At 37.4% G+C, this 25,155-nt stretch overlaps 2 protein-coding genes across 16 annotated transcripts in view; both read right to left on the bottom strand.

Annotated features, from left to right (window-relative positions):
* Window positions 1-12,355, bottom strand: part of chd9 (chromodomain helicase DNA binding protein 9) — a 76,951-nt gene extending 64,596 nt beyond the window's left edge. For 4 of the 5 annotated variants that reach the window (XM_079865391.1, XM_079865393.1, XM_079865394.1 and 1 more), the window contains exons 1-2: window positions 12,250-12,355; window positions 70-1,759 (exon numbers count right to left, since the gene is read on the bottom strand). In XM_079865391.1, coding sequence (XP_079721517.1) covers window positions 70-1,626 — 1,557 coding nt within the window. In that variant the 5' untranslated portion in view covers window positions 1,627-1,759; window positions 12,250-12,355. Of the gene's footprint in view, window positions 1-69; window positions 1,760-11,700; window positions 12,105-12,249 lie in introns of those variants that run through there. The other variant, XM_079865392.1, reaches the window with a different exon arrangement.
* A 2,068-nt stretch (window positions 12,356-14,423) lies between these two features.
* Window positions 14,424-24,826, bottom strand: aktip (akt interacting protein). Of its 11 annotated transcripts, none has more exons than XM_079866634.1 (11): window positions 24,747-24,826; window positions 23,265-23,368; window positions 22,090-22,165; window positions 21,359-21,567; window positions 20,412-20,476; window positions 19,879-19,979; window positions 17,621-17,709; window positions 17,185-17,283; window positions 16,678-16,785; window positions 15,009-15,109; window positions 14,424-14,797 (listed from the first exon to the last, which is right to left on the bottom strand). In XM_079866634.1, the coding sequence occupies exons 3-10, from the start codon at window positions 22,102-22,104 to the stop codon at window positions 15,037-15,039; spliced, it is 759 nt and encodes a 252-aa protein (XP_079722760.1). In that variant the 5' UTR covers window positions 22,105-22,165; window positions 23,265-23,368; window positions 24,747-24,826; the 3' UTR covers window positions 14,424-14,797; window positions 15,009-15,036. The 11 variants fall into 11 exon arrangements, with proteins under 11 accessions (XP_079722760.1, XP_079722764.1, XP_079722769.1 ...); XM_079866638.1 differs by having other exon boundaries at window positions 15,049-15,109; window positions 24,747-24,813; XM_079866643.1 differs by lacking the exon at window positions 24,747-24,826 and adding an exon at window positions 24,202-24,357.
* Between the last annotated feature and the right edge of the window lie 329 nt (window positions 24,827-25,155).

Here is a 25,155-nt window from a genome sequence, read left to right as displayed (position 1 = left end):
ACTGAACCTTTAAAGCCATCAAACAAAATAAGATACATTTGGGAAAGAGCTGAGAACTGCTTCTCTCACCTGTAGATTGTATGTCATTGGCACATCCTCCATGCCTTCCTGCTCCTTCACTTCTTCTTCTCGGTCATTCCCTAGTCCTACATTTATCCAAGAGTGATTGGAGTTCTCTTCCTGGTCTAGTGCCTCCAGCTGGGGCAACAGCTCATCGCCCATAAGGTCAGAAGCTTCACCCAGATCGTCAAGTCTTTGATCAGGTTGCTCTCCAAGCAAGACCTCCTCCAGAGCCTGAAGCCCATTAATGCTGCTCACCCTCTGGTTCGCAACCAGAGATCCAGGCACATCACAGGTCCTTCGCTCTGCCGTAGAGAACGGACGGTTTGCAGAGAATGAGTTCAGGCCATCTGAGAATACCTCAGAGGAGCTGAAGGGATTCTGGTCTGATTTGGAGCTACGTAAGGGGCACTGTTGTGCTGGACTGCCCGGTATTCGGACTTGTTGCTGCTGATGTTCCATTCCGGAATTAGACAAGAAAGGACAACCAGTATCCAACAGGTTTGAAGCTGATGATGAGATGACCATAGAAGAGGTTGTAATAGATACTGGGGCAGAGGAGTAAGACTGAGTTTCATTTACTACAGGGGGAACGTAACGAGCAGTGGGATAGGACGAAGCATGGCTAACCGAGTCAGTTGGGAAAGAATGGGTTGCAGGGGAAGACTGGACAGGGAAGGCCAGGTCATTGTCTTCCAACCTTGGACCTGTAGTAAAACCTTGGACCCCTTGTGCCACCTGAAAGCCACTGTGTTGAGAAGACACAGGCCTCATTGAGGCCTCGAGATACTGTTTGGACTGTGAATGACCACTCTGGGCAACTGTAGGGTGAAAGGGACTACCCTCTACACTGAGCGCTGAGTTATGGTGGCACTGCTGGGAATGATTTTGGGGAACATTGCCCTCATAGTAAAAATTGAGATGTTCCTGATAGGTCTTGGGAATTTCGTGCAAGCCCTGATGGGTATGTTGGTGTGGAAGCTGCAGCTGGTTTGAGATTGGGTGTTGATTGAGACTGTGCTGTCTCTGCTGAAGATGTTGATGACTGTACTGCTGATGTTGAGCTTGATGCTGCTGAAACTGTTGTTGCTGTTGAAATTGTTTATGTTGAAGTTGTTGATGAAGTTGTTGGTGGTGTTGATGGTGCTGATGGTAGTTATTCCCTTTTTGATCATGGTTTCCCCACATGGGGCTGTTGTGAAGAAACAGTCCATTGGTCTGGGGCACTTGGTTCATAGTATGCCCTTGAAATGGTTGCTGCTGTGGCAAAAATGCTCTTCCATCATTGCTCCCAACTTCTGGACCAGGAAAGGACTGTTCCATTGAGGTCTGTGCCTTCACAGTGTCAAAATGCCCCACAGGTTGACTGTAGGGTATCCCGTGTTGGATGGTAGAAGATCTGGACCCTGCATCCACCTGAAGATTATCCAAACTAGGACCCAGGTGAAGTTCATCATCCAAGGACACTGACCCAGGGGTAAACCCTGGATCATCCTGGACTAGGCTGTCAAGCCCTCCCCCAAATATGTTAGGGTCATCAAAGAAGTCCATGATGGGATCAGTCATTGTATGAGTTCAGTGCATGAAGTGTCTGCCCCCTCAGCGGCCCCTACGACAGGACTGCTGAATGCAACAGGGAGCTAAAGACTGTCAGAGTTTGCTGAACCACTGTGTGTCCATCACCAAGAAGGGCAACAGTCTAGAAAAAGATAAACAAAATTACACAACTTTAGATGCAAAACACTTAATATGGAATTCAGAACTATTTCAATAACCTTCTACAAAATCATTAATTGAGCACATTTTAAAAGAGGTTTTGAATCCAAAAACATCATTGGTACCACATAATTGCATCACAGTTCTCTGAGCTTGGCTAATATAAGTCGAATTTGACATACTGTATTCAGAACGCAAGACTTCAGGTATTACTGCTTTTAACATACAAACACAGAGTTCAGTTCAAAACAGGATTGGCAAAATTGAATTTGCCACACAGTCCAGTTGAATTGGAATGACAGGAAGTGGAATGGAATGAACTAAACGGAAATTCAAAGAAATTCAACAGGTAGCCTAATGGCATTCTTCAAAAAACAAAGACCTTGATTAAGCTAGTTCAAATGTGTTTAAATGTAATGCAGTAATTCTAAGACAAGTCAGATTGACATCTCTGATGTATTCTAGCCATATAACAGATAACTATATGGTCAAGCGACGTATGCAGAAACAAAATGGCACTGTGAATGCTAGCATTTGTTTTTGGGACATGTACGATTATCAACAGAGAATACTATAATGTACTGTGTTGTATACTTTTTATCATCATTTATATAAGAATGTTTACACACTGATCAGTTTTATTTGCTTATAAGTGATGGTTTATCATTATATCTCCTTGGGTCCCACAACAATCGTATGACGTAATACACCCACATCTCAGCATAGTCAGACTTTCCAAGTAGAAAGTTCACCATCAAGTGGTGTTCTATTCAATTTACCCAAGTAAGAAACAGAGAATTCCAAACTACCGAAATGTAATGGAATGCACCATAAACTTAGCAGGAAGATGGACCTTTAGCAGTAGCACTGAGCATATAGGCTACTTTAAATACAAATCCATTGTTACATCACTCCATAACAAGATACAGTATCGCATTAATGCTCTTCTAAAATGCCCATGTCCTTAAGTAAGACTCTAGCAATAAACTCTTCCAGAACACCCTGAGGCCTGAGAGAGGTGAAAGGGGAAGGAATGTCTAGGGAACATTTGGCACCATTAGTGGAGCTCGGAAACAGGCATTACAACAAGCACAGCAGCTGAAGAGCTTTCAACACCAGACAAAAACCAGGTGCTTCACACTCCCCTCAGACTTCCCTCAGTTATGGATGAAAGAGAGTGAGTGGGAACTGCATAATTCTTTGTCAAGCCCTGGTCAGGAGAACGGCAGGAGCTGTGTGGGACATACAGACAGCTCATTCCATTTCATGCACGCATGCACACACACACACAACCGGACAGAGAGGGTGAGAGAGAAACAGGCTGTCCTGACCAACACCGGCTGTGGAGGAGGTCAGTCACGACCTGATGACTCACAACACACACGGATAAACAAAATGGCAGTGCACAGAAACCAAGACATGGTCCAGAACTACAATACCATTTTGTGGTTTCATCCTTTATCCCACTATACCTACAATAATTATTTAGTCGAAACATAGGGAAGCATAACACTTTAAAGTGTCGCTCCACATCTTGACTATGATATTTTTTTTTGCCATCTGAAATAGACTGTATCAGCTATTTTATTTAATTTTTTAAAAAGCAAGCCAGAAAACACATGGAGGGCCAGTCCTATGGGTGGTAGATTTCAAAGAAGAAAAAAGCAACTCAAACATGTGTCTTATCTCATAACAACCAAAAACTCACAGCTCTGTGTAGGGATTTTCAATCATAAATGCAGCCGCATCTGCGTCTGTCACCAGTGTTCAAAATTACAAGGCACCTCCCATTATCTAGGGCTGGCTTTAGTGAACTGTTTTGCAAGTAGTACACACCTGTCTCAAACCAGGAAGCATTTGGGCAGGAACATTGTAATTAAGGCTTACTGTCTTTTCAAGTCATCTGGGAGAAACTGATATGATATCAGAATATATCACTATATATATAAGAGAGGCACCTACATAAATCACTTTGTTTCTTAATTATTTAAAGGACAAGTTCGGTATTTTACACTTAAAGCCCTGTTTACAGATCGTTTCTGATGAAATAGAATGGTTGAGATAAAAATGTGAAAGTCGTGAGACGTGAAAGACGTGAAACTCACCGAGTGGTCAGGGGTGTTCACTGATATGCTCACACAAAAATCGCTGCAAAAGATGCTTTCCAACAGGTTTTATCGTAGTTTTTGTCCAACTCCATTGACTTGAATTGGATGGGCTGTGTGCAGTACGGTATTACTCCGCCGCTTCTTCTTCTGCTTCTTCTGTGTATTCAATTAAATGCCAGTGGTTTGCTTGCAATTGGCAAAGGTGCATTATCGCCACCAACTGGGCTGGAGTGTTTATTATTCAAGCTCTCAACGGAAGAATCTACGGGTGTGAGACGTTTGGAAAAATAGGTCCACAGTTTTACAACGAATGGTAAAACACCTGTTGGAAAGCATCTTTTGCAGCGATTTTTGTGTGAGCATATCAGTGGACACCCCTGACCACTCGGTGAGTTTCATGTCTTTGTAAACGAAAGTTTCATGCGTTTTATGAAGGATTGTTCCAGTGCCCATAGGCTGCCATTCTGTAGGTGGGGGGGAAAGCGAAATAAACCTAAAATTCTCGGGACAGCAGCATGTGACCAAATTTTAATCTTAACCGTTCTATTTCATCAGAAACGATCTGTAAACAGGGCTTTAAGTGTAAAATACCGAACTTGTCCTTTAAGTCTGGAATATAAGGATGGGACTGGAAAAATTACAGTATGATTACTGCTGCCTTGATTAAGGAATTGTGAAAAGTGTTGATTACACAATTCCATTTAAATCTACCGCAGTTTTAAATTTATAATAGCCTATGTTTAGAACCAAAGTGTAAAGAATCAGTGGCAATTTACAATTATCATTGCAACTATGGATGCACAGATCTGATATTCAGTATCAGTATCGGGTCCGATACTGAAATTTTTGCTGGATCGGGTATCGGTCAGATGAAACCGATACAAATCCATACGCACCTATACTGTGCATACGCATGGTTGTTACTGTTAACAATGTTTAAAACTGCTAAAATGTTTAGATTATATAAAATGACTGTGTGTGCACCAAATATTTTTTTTCTAGAAATATGTTTGCTGCTGATTGTTTTGTTGTTGTTGTTGTTCTCTATAATAAAGGTGTATATATTTAGTGGATTGTGTTTAACACATAAAATATTGATCATCAGTTGACTTGCGCTGAAATTCAAGGCTCAAACAGTCTCAGTTATTACAATGAATGGATTTAGAGTATTACCACATTGCTTGCCTCCTAGAGTTGTCACGATATCGAAATAATAAGTTTTCTACAAAACATGACTAAAATATCTCAATACCAAATACAGAGCCGATACCACAGTCGAAACCTAAAACAACAGGAAAAGTAATTGAATAATAGATGACAGAACATGCAACTTAAAATTCTTTGTTTTATTTATTAATTTAAACAAGATGAGATTGAGGTGTTTGAAACATTGATAAAAGGATCAAGTCAAATTTAAGTTATTACTGCCCGCAACTGCCTCATCAAAAAAAAAAGTTTGCTTGTCACAAAATAAATCGCACTCATTTGAGGGCATGAGCATTATATAGGCTTATTATTTTATCTATCACATTTATTAAATTGTTTCACTCACTGACAATCACTGTACTTTTTTATTTTTTTGACTGGACCTATATATAGTTTTTTTGGTGGCTTATTTTACTATCAGGAGTACAAAGAATATAAAAACATTGTACAGTCAAATACAAATTTACTTTCATAAATGGTGGTAATTAAATCCATTTATCAAACTAACAATTTTAGTTAATGTTTTAAAACATAGGCCTATTCAAATGAAAATGTAATAATAAGGCGTTAAGAGTTTTTCCATCTTTTCCACCTCACTTTTAAGTCGCTTATGAATGCCGGTGTGGCCGTGCGCATTTTACTTTCGGTTTCAAATTAGCAGCAATTCAGGGGCGGCAATTGCTTGAATGATTATTGATTATTATTCTTAATGAAAAACAACAACAAAACAGTACAATGACACACTCGCTTATTTTAAACAGAACTTTTATTAACAAAACGAATAAGACGACTTAAAAACGAATAAGCATGGCATACACCATGCATTGTTGTGTGCTTGAAGGTGTATGTTTAAATTAGAAGTGTTACCTCTGGATGCTGCCACCTTCATCATGCAAAGTTTACAGATTGCCTCATTAATGTTTGCATAATCTCTTTTACATTTAGTTTTTAAACCAAATCTGTATTTAACCACCATCGTCTTGTCAGTCAGCTCGCCTCACTCTTTCTGCTGATCTGTACTGCGATTGCGTTCGGCTCAGACTGCTTTGAGCAGACATGTTCAGTTTTTAATTGTAGGCTACAGTCTGTTCTCTAACTGAACTAAATTATTTTCATTACCATAAAAATCAAACTGATGGTGGGGGCAGTGCCGCGGTGGGCAAGTGATGTAATCGGTGTGTGGCTGAACACCATGTAACACCGTTAAGTTAACCGTATCGCAGCAAGCCTGTTTTGAAGGGTTGTTGAGAAGACCTTTGTGTTTCTGTGTGTATATGATATATAATGATAGTTTAATCAAATGAAATGGTGAAATGCTCGTGAAGTGAACTTAGAGCAGCTCTGTTTCCGTTTCCGGATTCCGTGATTTTGTCGGGGCTCTACGTGGGATATGCCATGTTAAAGAGAGTAAGTTGACTGGGTTGTTTATTGTGATATAAAGTTATTACCATTAGTAAGAAGAAGGGTATGCAGTTAATAAAGGTCTCCTCTCAATGCACACTACATAGCACTCTCATGGCTGTCGAATAGATGCAGCAATTGTTTCAGACAGCTACGCACCAGTATGGCGGTATTTGAAAAATACATATCATACGCGAAAATTGAAACTGGTATGTTAACCCCGTATAGTGCCTAGGCCAGTACTAAAAGGAATTAATACTTTTATCCAGCAAGGACACACTAAACTGACCAAAAGTGACAGTAAATACATTTATAATGTTACAAAAGATTTGTTTAAAAAAAAGCTGTTCTTTTGAACTTTCTATCTTGAAAAAAATGAATCACGCTTTCCACAAAAATTAAGCAGCACCAATTGTTTTCAACTTAATAATAATATTAACAAATGATTTTTGCACCAAATCAGCATGTTAGAATGATTTCTGAAGGATCATGTGGCACTGAAGACTGAAGTAATGATGCTGAAAATTCAGCTTTGCCACCACAGGAATAAATTACATTTTAAAATATATTAAAATAGAAAAAAATATTTTAAATTGTAATAGTATTTCACAATTGATATAATGTATAAAATAGCTATTTATTCAGGAACACGGTTGTCATTTCATTTTTGGTGTGTAGATTACTGCATATTGCATTGAATATTGCATGCAGTGCCATTCAGAAAATATTTATTTTAATATAAATTCTATTAATTAAGATTATTATTTGTGACTTTTTTTAATAGGCTATTCATGCAGCTGGAGTAGCAATGGCTTACCGGTGGTTCTTATGAAACATTGTGGCACAGACACAACAGACCCGAAAAGATTTATGTAAACACTCATTGCCAAACTTCCAAGCCCAGATAGCTTACCAGTTTTGATCAGACTCTTTGGCTGTGAGGACGGATTTATATGCGCTGGCTTCATAGGATAAGCATCAGGCCAGAAACATTTCTTGTGAGAAGAAAGGCAAGAAGTGTCTTCAGGAAACAGCATCAGTCCACAGCTGAAAGACACACTGATAAGAGCCCTGCCGTCTCAGGCCATTAGCCGTGCACTATCTGTACAAGCAAAAACACGTGCAACTTCCTACTACTGAAAAACACTGTGACCCCCTCCCCCAGCACACACTCTTCAAAGATTAGATCTTACACAAGTCTCTTTCATAGAGTAACCTACAATGTCCCATTCAATTTACATTTTTGCAATATGCCTAACAGCCCTGGCTCATGAAAAAGTCACTAACATGAGTCAATGATGTGATGCAATGCATTTAAAAAAGCGAATCCACTGGCTTTTGTAGTGTCAGTGAGAGAGTGTGACTTCAACAAGATGAGGCAAGGTTGAGTGTCAGCGCTGCTGGTCTTGGACAGCACAATTTCCGTTGTGAAATAGTCTTGTGACAGCAGCCAAGTCATATATGCTGAATTGTGACTCATCTAAAGAGCAGGTATTGTAGAGGCTGCCTGGTGCAAGAGACCCGAGACCAGTTTCAGAGCTGTATTTGACTATGGTCAGGGTTTTTTTCTGGATGAGCGAAGCTGATCCTGGACCACCCCTATCAAGTAACCTCTTTTTTTAGTGATTCATTTTCCCACAGCACAGCATGCTTTAACCAACATGACAGGTGGCGAGTGAAGTTTCAACGACTTCCACATCAAAAGTGGAACTGGAGGAAGCTACGACTTTGTCTTTTTCTGCAATTTCTTGCACCTGATCCCTGTAGGAACAACAATAGTCAACAATATTGACTGATATGATTAAGCTGCTAAATGGCTTGTTATGGCTGACAGGCGGTAAATTGTGGAAAAAATAAATAAATGCTACAAGTTAATTGAAGCATTACAGTATGAAAAATGGATATTTATTATGAAATTTGCTAAAGATTACATTTAGCCTAACTGTTATTAAATAGTGTTTTTAAGTTTAAGTGCATGTTTGATGATGGCAAAAGTGAATGGAAGACTACAGTAATTATGATTTTAGCTTTCCCGTTTGCTCCAATTGCACAATTTCAAAAAAAATTAAAATATATATATAGAGATTGATTATGACAGTCAGAATAGAAAAAGATATCAAATTTCCCATCACTCTCTCAGTCGTATTAGAAACACCCTCGTAGCAGTTCATTGGTAGGCTATTTATTTATTTATTTATTTAATGGCAAGGTAATATAACACAAAAGGTTTTATAAATGTTCATTACATTTTGAAAAGTAAATATATAAAAAATACAATATTTATAAAGTTAATAAACGCATTATCAGTGTCTGTGAAAAGGGTCCATTAAATACTAGTTAATAGCTAGTTTATAAATTTAAAAAAAAATGAAAGTGAAAAACTTCAGGTACCCTAGATCTTCCAGCATGAGAATAAGGCTAGTCTTAGACTAACTTTATTTATACAAAAAAAACAAAAAAGATATATATATATATGTAAAACAAATGGCCATTCAGGTTTTGCAGATGCAACTCATGATCGTTACATTATGTTCAGCAAACCTTTCTCTATTTTTAGCATATTTCTAAACAGAAATATGGACCAGTGCAATCTTATGTAAGACTGGACAAATAATGAACCAGCTTTAATTGTGGAATGACAAAAGCCACTCTTTAAAAGACAAGCAGAAAGAAACAGCTGCTTGCCGGTGCACAACATGGCAGCATAGGGAATAATACTATCATAAAATTCACATTTTCTGATGCAGAAAAGTCTAAACAGTATACTCATGTACCAACAACTGACAATGCACCAGTTGCAGTTCTTAGTTGATGTACAAAAAGAATCAATGAATGTAAAGCTGGCTGTGAACAAGACTTTCTCTAGAACTAAAGGAAATGTACTTCAGTTATCTTCTATCATGACTCATGATACTCAGAGATGATTTTTCAAGCAGAGGAAAATGTATGTGGGCTCAAATTATACTGTCCCTGCTGGAGCTTCCATTGACTCATCACTGAACGCCATTTTGCTTCCTGGTGTAAGTTCAACAGTACACTCTCAGAAAAAAAGGTACAAAAGCTGTCACTGGGACAGTACCCTTCAAAAGGGTTCTAATATGTACCATTTAGGTACTAATATGTACACTTTTGGAACTAATATGTACACTTTTGGTACCAATATGTACCTTTGAGGGACTAATATGCACTCTTTAGGTACAAAGGTGTACAAAAGGTACTGCCACAGTGACAGATTTTGTACCTTTTTTTCTGAGAGTGTACTTCAGATGGAGATGGGTGTCAAGGACAAGCACAAGGTATATATTTCCTTTTATGTGAGCACTTATGGGCAGACACACCAAAGTGACTTAGGGGTCATTCACATGCAGGATACTTTCTTGTGTCCATCTGGTTTTTGAATTGTTTTCTACATCAAGAGCACTAGACAGACAATGCATTTGAAATGCTGTGTCAAGTCAAAAGCAACACTTCATTGTACACTGTCTAGTTTTGGGGTTTTTTTAACATGGAAGATTACTTCCTGTGTAAACAACCCCTTACAGTGCATTCAAGGTGGTCTATCTGAACATATTAAAGGCTAAATGGAAACAACAACACCAGTACCAGCCATTTGTAAACTTACTTAAATTGGAACGAAAGTCCACAATATAGGCTAGCGGCTTAGTAATTATTACTAGCTAGTTTGTAACTAACTCTGTCGTACTATATTTGGTTGCACCATTTGATCTTAAGGCAGAAAGTAGCTAGTAGGTCGTAAGCTCTCCGTACGATAATGCGTAGTCGCATATGACGTTTACCCTCATTGATCCAATAGCAGACTTTAAATACATGAGCAGAAGTTACGTTTAAATGTGTGAGTTTCCATGAAATAAATGATAAATAAATACGATGCTAATATTACGAATAACATAACAGATATTTTATATGTAAATAACATTCAGAAACTTTTATTTGAAATTAATGAGGATCAATAATTAAATGATACAAAAAACATAAGAAATCATATTTATTTACTATGACTGATTTCATTTGACATGCAAAACATTGACCAATGCACACAGAGGTGTGCTGTTTAGGATGCTTTAGATCCACTAAAACAGTGATTTATTCATGCATCATGTTCTCTCTCTCTTAAAATGTAAGCAAATGTAGAATAAATGTCTACTGATACAGTTCAGTCAGTCTGCTGTTTTATTCCATACATTACTCCTGATCGGAAGCTTCAGTAAATATTTAGCTTATATGTAGAGTAGTTCAGCTTTATAAAAGTTTAATGGTGCAACGCAAAAATATTTAGTAGTGCACAAGTTGTAACTTAGTGACCCTATACGTCAAAACTAGACTAAGTTGTAACCAGCCACAGAGTGCCAGCAGCATCTCGGTTCAGATTTCACTACCTTTTACTAACCTGTACTAGTGAGGTCTCTGATTCGAAAATATAGAGCTGAAATTAATAATGAATATTTGCAGACTTTGATCGCTGCCTCTATAAGGTGAGTTATATAGACTAAAAGCATGTGGCAGAAATAAACAAAGTGTTGGAGAGAAGAATAGACTATCTAACTGAGCTCTGGAGGTCCCATAAACACAAAAAAGTGCAATAGTACAACCAGGTTTTCTGTACATGTGCATGAATATGGATCCTTCAATTAGGGGAATATATTATTAGAGCTTTAATACATGTTTCTTTACTCCCACCCTCTACCTCCCTTTAAAAAACTACTTTTTTTAAAACAATGTCATTATAACTCCAATTAAGGATGTTTTTTATTTTTTATTTTACAATTTTTACATTATGATCTGCCATTACAAAATCAGTCAGTATTTAAGAATTTGAATTCATAAAGAAACAATTTTGTTTTTATAAGATCAAAATGAACCATCCATCTCTAATACAAGTTGCTGTTAGCAATTGTTGAAATCACCATCATAAAAAATCAATCAATAAAAATCCACACCATCAAATATAGCCAACATAAATTCACTTGAAGGTTGATCACCGTCATGATCAAATCTTTACTCCAGTAAAAATGAATCAAAATAAATTTTGAATATGATTCACAAAGCTGTCAAAAGTGACTCTAACTGAAGAATCCCTCTATACAGTAGGCTACTTTGAGCGTAGGTCAGAAAACTCTTAATATTACTGCTACTGATATTATCTTCTAACGGTCGAGCCTGTAATCCCACCTCTGTCTTCGCAGATTACCTGTGTGAATCTACACTCCATTACAGATGAAATCAGTGTACCATCCAGAACATCACCTGGAACGCGCGTTTCAGCCTTGTCACCGGAGCATTTCCAATTTTAAACGTGTGTCCTCTTCAAGTTTGTCAAGATAGCGAAGGAACATGATAATCCTTGACATACAAACTGTTCGTTTTCCTGTTACGTTCGTCGGGAGACAGCAATTGGTCTACTTTCTGGAGTGTGCTCGGTCGCTGTTAGTTCAGAACCACCGTTTGCTGCCTGTCCGTGTCGTGCTTTTCACGTGGAGCTCATATCGTGACAGTCTACCTAAGTTCAGGTGCTACGGGTGTTTCCATCCAGACTGGGATTCCCTTCAGGCAGCCGAACGTGTCTCTCTCTCTCTCTCTCTCTCTCTCTCTCTCTCTCTCTCTCTCTCTCTCTCTCTCTCTCTCTCTCTCTCTCTCTCTCTCATCCGAACTGACAGCCACCTGAGTTTCAGCACTGTCGCACTCTATAACCATCTACATTATCTTTAGACTAGGAGAGGAAACAAATAAACGAACTTACCCAAACGAAACCAAATCCTCCGGCGACAGCGCGATCATTTACGGAGGAATAAAATAGCGAAGTTTTGGCGTAGTTAATATCGCGGCTGGGCGACCTCAGCGGCTCCAGCGCTGCTGACGTAGGATGATGATAAAACGTTCATTTGCATATGTGTTAAGTCCTCTGTGATTGGTTAGCGTTGAATTCATTTCTTTGGAATAACTGGGACGTCCGTTTTGAGTCCTCGGGTTGAGTTTTAGCAAAGGTCAATATCATGTCCTTAAAATGTTACTCGTAATCTATAACATGATTGTACAGTACCAAAACATGAAGTTAGAGAGTTGAAACAACAAGATGGCCGTGCCGGGAAGTCAGCCAATCAGAGATGGTTTTACATCGATTGTGAATCAGCCTATGGTAGTGGAAGCAGTGGGAGGAGAGAAGCGGAGAAAAGTTGCTGTCGGTCGGTCCCTCTGATATTTGATCACCTCTGGTGGATCTTTTGGGAACTGTCTCTTGTAAACACTGACATGACAAATACAGCAGAAACTGGAGCATGTCAAATGCAAAAAGAGTATAATCAAAATGACTCTTTTTACCCAGCGCCAGTTTATCACAGCATGATTTTAAAAATGCGGAGAGTTTGAGGTACCACAGTTCACTTTTCACATCAAAATAGAATATATAAGCTATAGACACACACATTGTAGACCTACATAAATATATATAAGAGTCACTCTCAATCTGTCTGTCTATAAAGCCTATAAAAAAATAGTCTTCATGTTATTTACTACACTTCAGCTTGTGATTCTTATTAAGTGGGGGTCATTTTTTAGGATTCTTTACCTAACCTAAGTCTCTGAGACCCTGACACCTTGCACTTCTGGAAACTCCAGGTAGATTGCAGTTCTGTAAAATGGTGGCGCTGGAGACTTAAGGGTTCCTGATGGTTTCACACTTAATTCTTCACCTTAATTCTTAATTATTTTGCAGTTAACGTGTCTTTTCTTCTCTACCTGTTTTTGTCTGACCCTGCTGACCCAATGAGTATTTCACTTTCCAATGGTCATGCCTTAACTGCAATTTCTAGTATTGAATTAGTATTGCATCCTTCTCATGGGGATTTAATCATTTTTGACTTTTAAGTCCGAGTTAAATCTCTTTTTTGGCTTATTTTATCTGTAAAAGAAAACGTGCCTAATAATTATGCACACCTGAATAGACGGCGTTTTTAATTTCCAGCCTTCATGAACAATTATATATCATTTATAAATGATTGAATAAAAAATGAATAGTAGTTATTACGATTAATGTGTTTTGGAATTGGTAAAATGTGCCTGGAAAAAAAATATGATCAGAAAATCAATGTGCCTAATAATTCTGCACGCAGTGTGTGTGTGTGTGTATATATAGTATATATATTATATTATATATATTATTATCCATAAATGGAGGAAAACATTTTATTGCAAATATCAACACTAAAATGTATTCCCACTAAATAAAATATCAGACCAGTTTCATTCTTAATGCATTTATTGGCTTTTAACAGATTAAAAAACAAAAAACAAACAAAAAAAAGTTCATTACTTACACAGCTGAGCTGACATCAGTATTCTTACTGAAACTGCCCAAAATAGAAAAAAAAAAAAAAAAAAAAAAAAAGGAAAGCATTGTAAAACAGCCAAAAAAAAAAATCTAAAAAATGTCAACCATCGTAAATTTCTAGATAAATAAATGAGCTATGGACTCTGTTATTGAGCCCATTGATTTAATTGAACTGCTCCACTATTTACACATCAAACCCATTTAGATCAAACCATTAGGACACAATAAAAGTGAATTACTAAAAAAAAAAAAAAAATGGATTACCTTAGTCTTACTGAATAGTATTTGTCTTGCTCTGTATTTTACATTAAAACCATTTCATACACAGGATATTATACACACAAAAAAAAACCTCAACCCAAATACATCAAGATGCAAAAAAAGAGAAAAAAAAAAGCATTCTGTCCCAGTCTGCTAATGTACGTTTCACATTAAGACTAACCAAGTTTGTGGGGAAAGGAAAACCAAAGGAAACTATCAAATCTATCAAATTATTTGTTAGGAAACCAAGTTCATCATTCAGAAGATCATCACCTACACAAATAAGTGAGGTGGTTTGTTGTGCCTGAAAACATGTGCAAGTAACATTATTGGCTAGAACCATCTCTGTGCCATCTGTGCGTTCAAGCTTCAGCATTGAAATGAACGAGTGGGGTCTTGTTCTATACTGGGAACATGTCTATAGTTCTGAACCCATTAAAGCAGTTTAAAATGATTTTCTTTTAAAGCTGAGCAAGGGTTTTGCAAATGAAGATGAAGTTCATAGAACTGCATCAGAATTCTATACATGTGGTTCGGCGCAGCCACAGTAGCATAGCGCCCCTCCTGGTGGATAGACAGAAGCACTGAAGATTCACGTCTGAAGGGGGTTGTCTTCTTTGCTGAAAGGCTGAGTGGAACCAGGCTTCACCCAAGACAGCCCAGACACTGGCAATCCTTTGTTATAATCATCTGGTCGCCGCTATAACAACAAGAAAAGGCCATTGGTCACAAACACAGAGGCTGTAATTAATATTTTCACAATAATTCACATTTTAACCAACCCACAAGTACGTAGAACAAGACAACAGGATATATGAGCGGAAATAGTGTTCCACACACACACACACACACACAAGCTACTGAATTAAAATGAGGCATGCATTAGATACCAGGAAGAAGCCAGCTTTTACTTGGTTGTGAGGAGCAGTCAGGGGAGCGTCACACACTCACTTTATGTGCAAACATCTTCTCTTTTGCCTCTTCATGCACCGCTGGATTCCACGGAGAGAAGCTGCAGAGAGAAAACGCAAATATTAGATACAGAAAAACAAATGAGATGAGGTCCAGTCTGATGACTCAATGCTGAACTTTTAACCTCACTGAACAACACAAACTCCTGGTTTCATTTTCACGAATGACTTCAGGTTTCAAACAGTACGGCTGCAATTGCACTGCAAGGCTTATTAGATCTTTTGACCATATCCAAAGTTTTTTTTCTAGCCTTTTTTACACTCACTTAAGACATGACTCATATCTGATATCTGCTTTTACATGAATCCCTGTACAAACTAGAATAAATTCCATTGGTAGTGATTGCTTTAGTTTTTTTCAGCTGTGAGTTTAATTGCTTCAAAATCTTGGGCTCCCCACTATTAGTCAACTAAACGTTAGTCGACGAGAAGAGGCGTAGTCGACCAAATTTGTATTAGTTGGCTAGTCGCAGAAAAAAGAAAAAAAAAAAAACTCAACAGGAAGTGATGAAGTCATGCAGTCTGTGACGGACAGATCATTACCTAATATAGTCTACTTTTATTGTATAGACACACAATAATAATAATAATAAAAAAAAAAAACACATTGTGCTTTTGTAAAATAAAGAAAACACACAGGATGCGATTTCTGCTGTCCCGCTCTCCGTGAACTTGAGTACGTCATACAAATGAACCGACACTCAGCGTATAGGCTACTTGCCTCACAGAGTGAGAAATATTTTTATAGGAAGCTTGAAATGCTTACTTTTAAATGCAACAATTCAAATTGAAAAGAAATACTCTGATTATGTAATCCATATGAAAGGTGCGTTCACTATAATGTGGAGATGGCGAGTCAGCATCGTCAACATCATCTTTGCAGCCGACACAGACTCAGAAAACAGTAGTTTATTAATAAACAATTAAAATGTCTCCTTGCTATTTTTTCACCAACACATTCATAATTATTGCTTTTGCCAGTGCTTTGCGGCAAGCTTTTATGTGCGCTTGAGTGCGAGGCATATATTTCACCCCCCAGTATATATTAAAATAGTTAAATTAATATAAACGTGTGATTAGTCGACTAATGGCTTAAATGAATGACTACTAGTAAACTACAAAAAATTGAGCCGATGTCACCCCTATCAAAAACGTTATCACCTTGTTGCTGAAAAATATAATTTAGCTTTCAGTAGCAAAGCTATTTTATGTATAAAAATTCACGGGCCAGAGTCTCACAACAAGTTTCTGTGTGTGCGCAATATCTTGCCTATATATATAACGTTTTCACCTCAAAAGTAGTGAGTTTTAACGAGCACATACAGGAACGCTGGCTGCATAATACAACAAAGAAAAGCCTCGCTTTGTCCCTCACCTTGTGGTAGCTTGGAGTTCCAATTTAGACATAGGTCAGATGTCCAGATAACAGATATGCATCCGAAACCACATTTGATAGAGTCTCTGAATGGATGTGAAATATCTTGCGCAGATTTTTTTGTTTACATGTGTGCAACAATATCAAATCTGTCTCAAATAATAAAAACATAGCCTAAGAGACCATAATTATGGAGGAAAACTCCACAACACAACATCTGAGTGTTGTACTTGCCTTATTGCATAAGGGTCATCGATCTTGGGCTGATCGAACAGGTGACTATTGCATAGCTTGACACTGTCTACCACCTTGCTTTTGTAGAGCTGGATGTCTTTTTCATACCTGCACAGACAGCATTGATATTAGTAAGTAAAAGCAGTCAAGAGTACAGGACTTCAAAACAATTTTATAACTACTGGGAGGCACAGCTAAGAGGAAATGAATGCAGGGGGAAAAAAACCTAAACAAGCTTTCATCTTGAAGTGTGAAGCCAAGTCTGAGGTTGGACTAAGCTTGTAAACACCATATGTCTTCAGATGCACAGGAAGTCAAAATAAGCTCAGACTAACATAGGCAATGCCCAAACACGAAAGAAAGAGAGACTGTGGTAACTTCATTTCACTGTAAAGCAGAAGCAAATTCAGTGGCTGACACTCTTATCTAGTGACTGTCACAAGTGTTAGTGCTCGGAAGAGTTCAAACTGTGGGGACTACAAAAATTATACAGAATCCAACACTCACAGCACAGCAGCCTCTGGGTTGAGCGGATCCATGGTGTTGATCTTATAGAAGATTGTGCGGGCGTACATAAGGACCTGCCAGATATGGTTGTGGTTTCGTCTGCAAAATCAGAGTAATATACATAAATAAAATCCTTTCCCCATAGTCACAAAAAAATTGCCAAAATAACCTTGAGCCCCTTTAGACTATGGCATCTCCATGAAGGCAAAAATGATAAATGTCTATATAAATATAATTTTCACCTTATTTTTATTCATTACTAAGCACCTTACTTAAATAACATTATAATTAGTTAGTTAATTCGTTTTTTTTCCCCTTGTCGTTACTTGTTTTGTCTATAATGCTTTAAAAATATTATATGTAGACACAATCATGCCAATGAAGTACTTTAAACAATTGAAAATGACAGCAGGGCTTTATTTCCTTTTAAACAGACCTCCATTTGGTGAAAGCTCTTCTCACATCCAGCTCGCCAGAGACCGGGTCCACTAGTGGGTGGAAAACTGGGGTGTCGAAAACAACCCTCTGAAAGAACACGCATAAATGCAAAAGAAAAGAAAAATATATTAGCTCTTCTGATGACTGCAAACTGAGAGGACAAATAGATACGGCCATAGTGAAAACTTCAAAATGAATTGTTCAAAAGGTTTCGGAACCCTCTGGATAATTTTTTCCAGACATTCATGATTACTGAATAAGCTTATCTATATTCTGTTATATCCAATAGACATTCCATGACTTAAGAATTTATTCATTTATATGACTTTTTCAAACCTGGAATAAGAAACTCATTGAGCAAGTAATTGAAACGTAAATAAAATAAACACACCTCTGCTGACTTGATAAAGTTGGGCAGGGCTAAAAGGGGCTGGGGTGGGGACACAACAACACTAACTCTAGTGGATCCTCAAACTTTCTGGAAAACCTCAGAGTAGCTCCACCAGGCTCAATCGTGAATTAAGTGCTGCACACATTTTGTTCTTTAAATAGTACAGCATTTTCTTTATTAAAAAAAACACGATGCTTGTAAAGGTTAATGTTTTATGTATTTGAGGAGCAGAGGGTCTTAGTCTGGTATTTGCCATCTAGTCATATCCAATTCAGCCTGTGCATAGCATCTTTTATAACACAACATTTTGGCTAAGTGTATTAAACGACAGGAAAAACTGAGTGCCCACATAGCTACAATAAACTTTGTAACCTGTAAGTTGATAAATGTAATGCGATCCACTTACTGCCTCAACAAAACAAATCTCCAACAGTCGCTGGAAAATATTGATAATATAACACGCAAGTTTCTGACCATACATAAAGCCACGCTACTAACTTTAATAAAATAAAAAAAATACAGTTTTTTACATTTCCTGAATAGTAGCAGTTCTACACTAACCTGCAATTTTTGCTGGTTTAAAACACACACAACCACATTGGATTTTACCTGCCATTCATTTTCAAAACTACCGAGATTCAAAAGCTAATGCTAGCACACTGTTACTGCGACTTACCTTAGATGACTTGACAGCTGAGCGAGGGCATTTCACTCGCATTGGATGTATCAGCGTTACATTTGCACAGACCGTACTATTTTAATTCAAGATTGGTTGACTGCCAAATTAAAATATTAAACAGAACGATGAAATAACATTATGTTGTTAATGGTAATTTAAAATTGTTCAGAACAGTTCAACTTGATTTTGTTTTTGTTTGTTCCTGTAAAAATTGTGTTCGTTTCTGTTTTTTTGTTTTCGTTCCTTGAACCTGTTCAGAGCCAAGGCAGCCAGTAATGTTCTGTTCCTAGACACACCCTGATGTCATCACATCATCAGATACAGAATTAAGATTGAAGCATTTCAACATTCCATTTGCCATTAAAACAATGAATAAAAACTACAGCAAGGTCTGACTTTACTATGGTTAGCTTAGGCAATAAATTAGCCTGCAGAGGTGGAATCTGGTGTCTTTCTAGAAACCAAATTATATAGAAAAGCTGTTTATCACCACGTTATTTTTGTTGTTGTTGTTGTTTTTACAGACCTATACATGACAAACAAAACATTGCAAATGTAGTAAATTGTAACCAGCTGATGGAAAATAATCTAATGTGCATTTTAAAAATGTAAACAATTTGTATAAGGTAACTAGAATTATTCACAGAACAGATGAAATGCCTAAAATCATTTATCATTAACTAACTAATCTTCTCTTTTCTTAAAAAAAAAAAATAATAATTGTTTGAAATGTGAGGTTTATCATTTTATGAAACTTTTTGTCAAACTTTATTTAAACATGTAGTACATGTTGGTAGATAACATGTTATGATACAAGTCACCAACAAACATGTTTTCGTAAACTTAAAACCTGTCTGCATTGGTAATGTTGTTATTTTAATGTTTATCTAAAAAATTTAAAATAAAATAAAGTGCACAGCACTAATTTTATTTGTTGCATGTCAGTTTTTGGTATAAAACTTGGTGAAATGATTTCACTGTGTGTATCAGTACTTTTTAAACATTTCCAGCACATAATATTGATCATTTTGATCACTATAACCATGATATGTAATTTTCATACCATTTCATCTCTACAGCACAACAAGTCATGGATTGAATAAATACAAGTTGCAGTGCCCTGGTCATTTTACGGCAAAAAATTCAGTGGAAAGAGTAAAAAGAGTAAAGTGAATACTGTACTTACAGGACAGTCTCCATCTGGGTAGTTATCAGGAATGTAGACGGTGAACTTAAAAACACCATCTTGGTACAAGCCATGTCGAATGAAAATCACACCAAACCACACTGCAACAAAAAAATAGACATTGATGTATACTTGACAGAGCAAATCAGCAATACAGCAATCAATTTAACTCTTCAATTTAACTCTCTCATTCCACACATTATCCATTTGATACAAAAACACAATGACTAACACTGCCTTCCATTCAAAAACAAATTTCCACCAATCCTAGTTTTTGTTTTTTGCACGTGAGAACATATTGCATTTTATTTCCTTGAATGTGTGCATTTATCATTAATCACGCCAGCATATTCACGTCACAATGCATCTTCATCATGACATAGTTGTAGAATTCCACACAAGGTTCCAAGTAGAAGTTAACTAACTGCACATTCTGTTGCACTTTTCCAGGCAGGAAGTTGGAAATTCTTTTGGAGTTGAATGGAATGCAGCATAAGAACATTCTGCGTGAGAGTGGAGGAAGACATTCTTACTCAGTGCTGATCTGTATGAAGGCTGTACATAGATACCAGGGAGCTTCTGCTTGATCACCAATGTGCTGCAACAGAGACATGGTCACAATTGTCCATTTCAACAATACACCTAAAAATCTAAATATTGCATAACCTAAAGATGTTGCTACACAACTCCATGGAAAATCAGAATAACAAATGTGAATAACAGGTGTGATGCATATTCTTAGATGGTTAGGTTACATTAACATAAAATCTTGTTCTATCTTGGGTATGTTTTGGGATGTTACAGCCATAGTCACAGCTTCATTTAAATCAACACTACTAAGAAGTCACAACTATTACTGCCCAAAACCTAGTGGAAGCCTGTGGATCCGATCTCCTGTAATATTGGAATTAGACAAAAAGTGTGCACATCCAGCAGGCAAAAACCTCAACGAGGGTTTCATCAAAAATACAGTAAAAACAGTAATATTGCAAAATATTATTACAAATAAAAATAGAAAAAAACTTTCCTATTTCAATATATTTTAAAATGAAATTTATTCTTGTAATGTTAAAGCTGAATTTTCAGCATCATTACTCCAGTCTTCAGTGTCACATGACCCTTCAGAAATCATTCTAACATGCCGATTTGGTGCTCAAGTAACATTTATTATTATTTATTTTTTTATAATCAATGTTGAAAACATTGAAAAACATTTTTGAAGGATCATGTGACACTAAACTTTACTGTATTTTTAATTAAATAAATGCAGCCATGGTGAGCATAAGAGACTTCTTTCCAAAACATAAAAAAAAGTAACGTTTCCAAACTTTTGACAGGTACTCTAAGTCTGTCCAATGAAGGTCACTTTTGGTGAGAACAAGCAATGATTTATTTTTCTATTTATGGAGCTGTGGTGTGACAACTTCCTCATGTACAATTATCAACGAAAGTCAATGAATAAGAACGGGGCATCACTCACAACTCAGCAAGCAGCGAGTACTCCAGGTAGAAAGGGCCGTACGAGGCGTGGGTGCCATTGGCAGACTGTGTCGAGGAGGCCGGAGAGGCAGCTTTAGTGATGGGGATGACATTCTTCGGGATGGAGGGAAGCTGTTTCTTACTAAACGAAGGACGAGCTGGACTGGCTCTCTGCTCCCCTGGACCACTCTGCTCTTCAGCGTCAGATCTCTGCACACACATGCACCAACAAATGAAACTTAGTTTTTTTTATGCTTCCCTTTTGTTTGCAAGTGTTAATGTTGTAAACATTTGGAATTCCCAGGGGCAAAGTTCTCCAGTACTCAACCTGCCTAATAACGTTACTGTTCTAGACCATTTCTTCAAAGAAATACATTTTCATTGCAGTAAATGTTCTAGTTAATGAAACAAGCAGTTATACTTTTTAACTGTAAAACAGTTACTAGAATCAGAGAATGAGCTTTTTAACAAAAAAAAACAAAAAAAAGACAATATCATATTTAATTTTCTTTTGAATTTGAGTGAAATGGGATCTTGATAAGTCAAGTCATGCTATTCACCCATTATAAACACTATAAATCCATATCACTAAACTCAGAATTGGAGAACCCTTTGAAAGTTTGTTTCTTTTTTCTTAATTTTTCTTTTTTTAAACTTTTTTTCTTAATGATTATGCGTTAATCTACCAATAAGCATGATCTAGCACTGTTAGACTCGCCTAATACATTTTACCTTATTTGAATCCATTATGCAGAATTTCTCTTAGCACAGAGAGAAAAAAAACCCTGCAGACTCCATCTGGGCCTCACTATAATTCAAGAGACGAAAGTAAATATCAGACACCAGAAATTCACAAGCAGTAGGGGCTAAATGGAAACTAACACAGCAAACGGATACAGCACATAGCCTCTAATAAAGCCAACGACAACAAGTTACAGCTGAATAATCATAGAACACAGTCAAAATACACCTCTCAAAGAAGTTACAAACAGCTAGTCTAAGTGTCCATCTACCATAAATCAATGAGACAAAGCAGTTGGGTCATGAGTCAGCATCTGTTAAGATACAGCTGAATTTAACGTCTTTATGACAGCTGCGACGCCACACCACACCAAAGTTAGGACGACGACGACAACACCTCTGTAGTTTGCAACAAACAAACTGTTACTTCTTTTCTAAGTTATAAGCATTGATTGACTGCAATTCTCAGACTTCAGCAAGAGTTTAAAACAACCATAACTTCAAAACTAATCAATGTTTTTTAGGAGAGTGAGCCACTAGCCTAAAAACGCCCTCCTCCACCACAAAAGCTTGTGACTTTAGAGAGGCTGATCTGTGCGAAATCACCTTTAAACCCTGAGCCTCCCACGTGAGTTCCTTATTGAAGTCACCTGTTGTAAACCAGTCCATTCCTCTTAGTCTGTGCAATAGATTTCAGGTAAAGGACAATGGGATATGCTGCATAACAATGATAGATAGATAGATAGATAGATAGATAGATAGATAGATAGATAGATAGATAGATAGATAGATAGATAGATAGATAGATAGATAGATAGATAGATAGATAGATAGATAGCCCACTAAATTCATATATTCACATCACATGTAAAAAGTACTTGCATTTCCAAGACATAGAGGTGGACTGCCTAGAGTTCTGCTACAAGACCCGAGCTCGACAGGTCCCGAAAAACGTACATTTTTTGGGTCGGTTCAGGTTTGAAAAAATGTAACTAGAACGCACTCTCTCGGTCACAACACGGCAGACAGGTTCGGGCCGGATTAAGGCCTCAAATTTGACAGCACCGGTCGGGTCAGGCAGGATCAAGTCAAGCGTTCTCAGGTACGGGCCAGGTTCTGGCTTAAATTTAAAGCCTGTTCAGACCTTTAGGACTGCCATACTTTACCTTACGACCAGCGTTTGTCGACATGCTCCAGAATGGGTTCATTACTCATTGAGCTCTTGATGGGTGTATGCTTGTCCACTTTTTGGTGGCATCCGAAGAATTCGCTGTGAGAGAGAAAGAGAGAGAGAGAGAGAGAGAGAGAGAGAGAGAGAGAGAGAGAGAGAGAGAGAGAGAGAGAGAGAGAGAGAGAGAGAAAGTGCTGATGAGAGCCTGAATATTTGAAGAACACAATGGGCAACCTGATGCTGTATGGCAGCTGGTGGCAATCCAATCCCCAATAACCATGTTATGGCCGGTGCTAGTGAGAACTTCAGTGAGCTACAGTATAATGCGGGGGGGTTTCAATCTTTTAGATGCCATGAACCCCCAAATATGATCATCCTCCTAACAGTCAGCGATATAAAGACCCAATTTATACTGTGAACAATTAATATTAGAAATGTGTGTAAAACATTATTCAGAAAATTACATTACTCATTTTTTTACTCCCTATACAGTACTTTAAGACTTATTACTTAATGTTGTATTTATTTATTCTCATTAAACAATTTTTACTTAATTCACTTATCACTTAGAGCCAGATCTAGGGTCTTAAGAAACAAACATTAACCTAAACTAAAAATACATAACGTTATACAATTATAACCAAGGTGAGTGAAATTTCAGTTGTAACATGACAGATGTCAACGCCTGGCACACAGGAAGAACCGCCTCAACTAGAAACAAGAGCTCTGACTCATAAGACAGTTGCCTTCATGTTTACCTGACACCCACTGCAGACAGCTTTGTTTCATGACATGTACACTTTAGCGTTTAATAAAGTGTTCTCTAGGTGAGAACACAGTTTTTAAAGCAGGGTTTAAGGTACTGACACGGTAACTGGACTAGACTAGCCTTCATTTAGCAAAACCTCCGTAACAAACGGGCTTCCACTTACCTGCGACAAATACTGTCACCTGGTTGAAGACATGTCACACAGTAACTTGTCTAGATGTTAAATAGTTTGAGAGTGTTTTTTAATGCCGCACCGTTAACCAAATCACCGACGACAATGTTATCCGAATAATCTCAGACAAATACCGAACACACCTCTAACTAACTTGACAGGAAAAGGCGGGACATAAACACAACTGAGGGGCAGTGATTGGATTTCATTGTGATTGACAAGCTCTTCACCCTATTAAATATTAAATACAGAAATCCACAAGGTTAAATGTCTCCAGGTTAACGTTTAGACAGCAAATATTAGGTACATACCGATCATTTTAGATAATTTTAAGTCTAGGAATGGCATCTGCCGCGAAGTGTCGGAAAGTTGTTTTAAATCAGCTGACAAAATACCTCCTGTGTTGTTACCTCGAGTTGTGAGCTGAGCGCATGAACGGACGCGATTTGTAAATTGATCTTACAGTATATACATTGCGTATCTCCGTTAAACTTTCATAAACATTTCTACATTACAATGGACTTTGAGAAACTTACCGTGCTTAAACTCAGGACATTTCACACGTTTTTAAAACACGTAGTATCCACCCTCCCAGTTGACAGCACGGAATGGATTCGCGTTCTGTCATTGGCTTATAGAGACGCACGGTAGATTCTATTGGTGCTTTTCCCTGTATATCATATCAGACCAAGGTAGTAAGCTAGGATTGGTCCCTTTAATCGTGGTTTAATGTGAATTTATAAAACAGATTCTTGGGTAGCTTTATTATTACATAATAAGAGGTCAATTAATTACGAGCCTCAGTGAACCTTTTAAAGTTAACCATTACTTTAATTTAATATACATTACTTGTTATAATAATAGGATGTCTAATAGTTTTCTTTATATTAGTTTTATAAAATAATACTTCAAATATTCCTGCGCTTTTACACGTCTTTTGCAGCT

Source organism: Squalius cephalus, assembly GCF_949319135.1.
Source record: "Squalius cephalus genome assembly, chromosome: 3".
NCBI classification, from domain to species: Eukaryota; Metazoa; Chordata; class Actinopteri; order Cypriniformes; family Leuciscidae; genus Squalius; species Squalius cephalus.
This window is presented reverse-complemented; position numbering and strand designations above follow the sequence as displayed.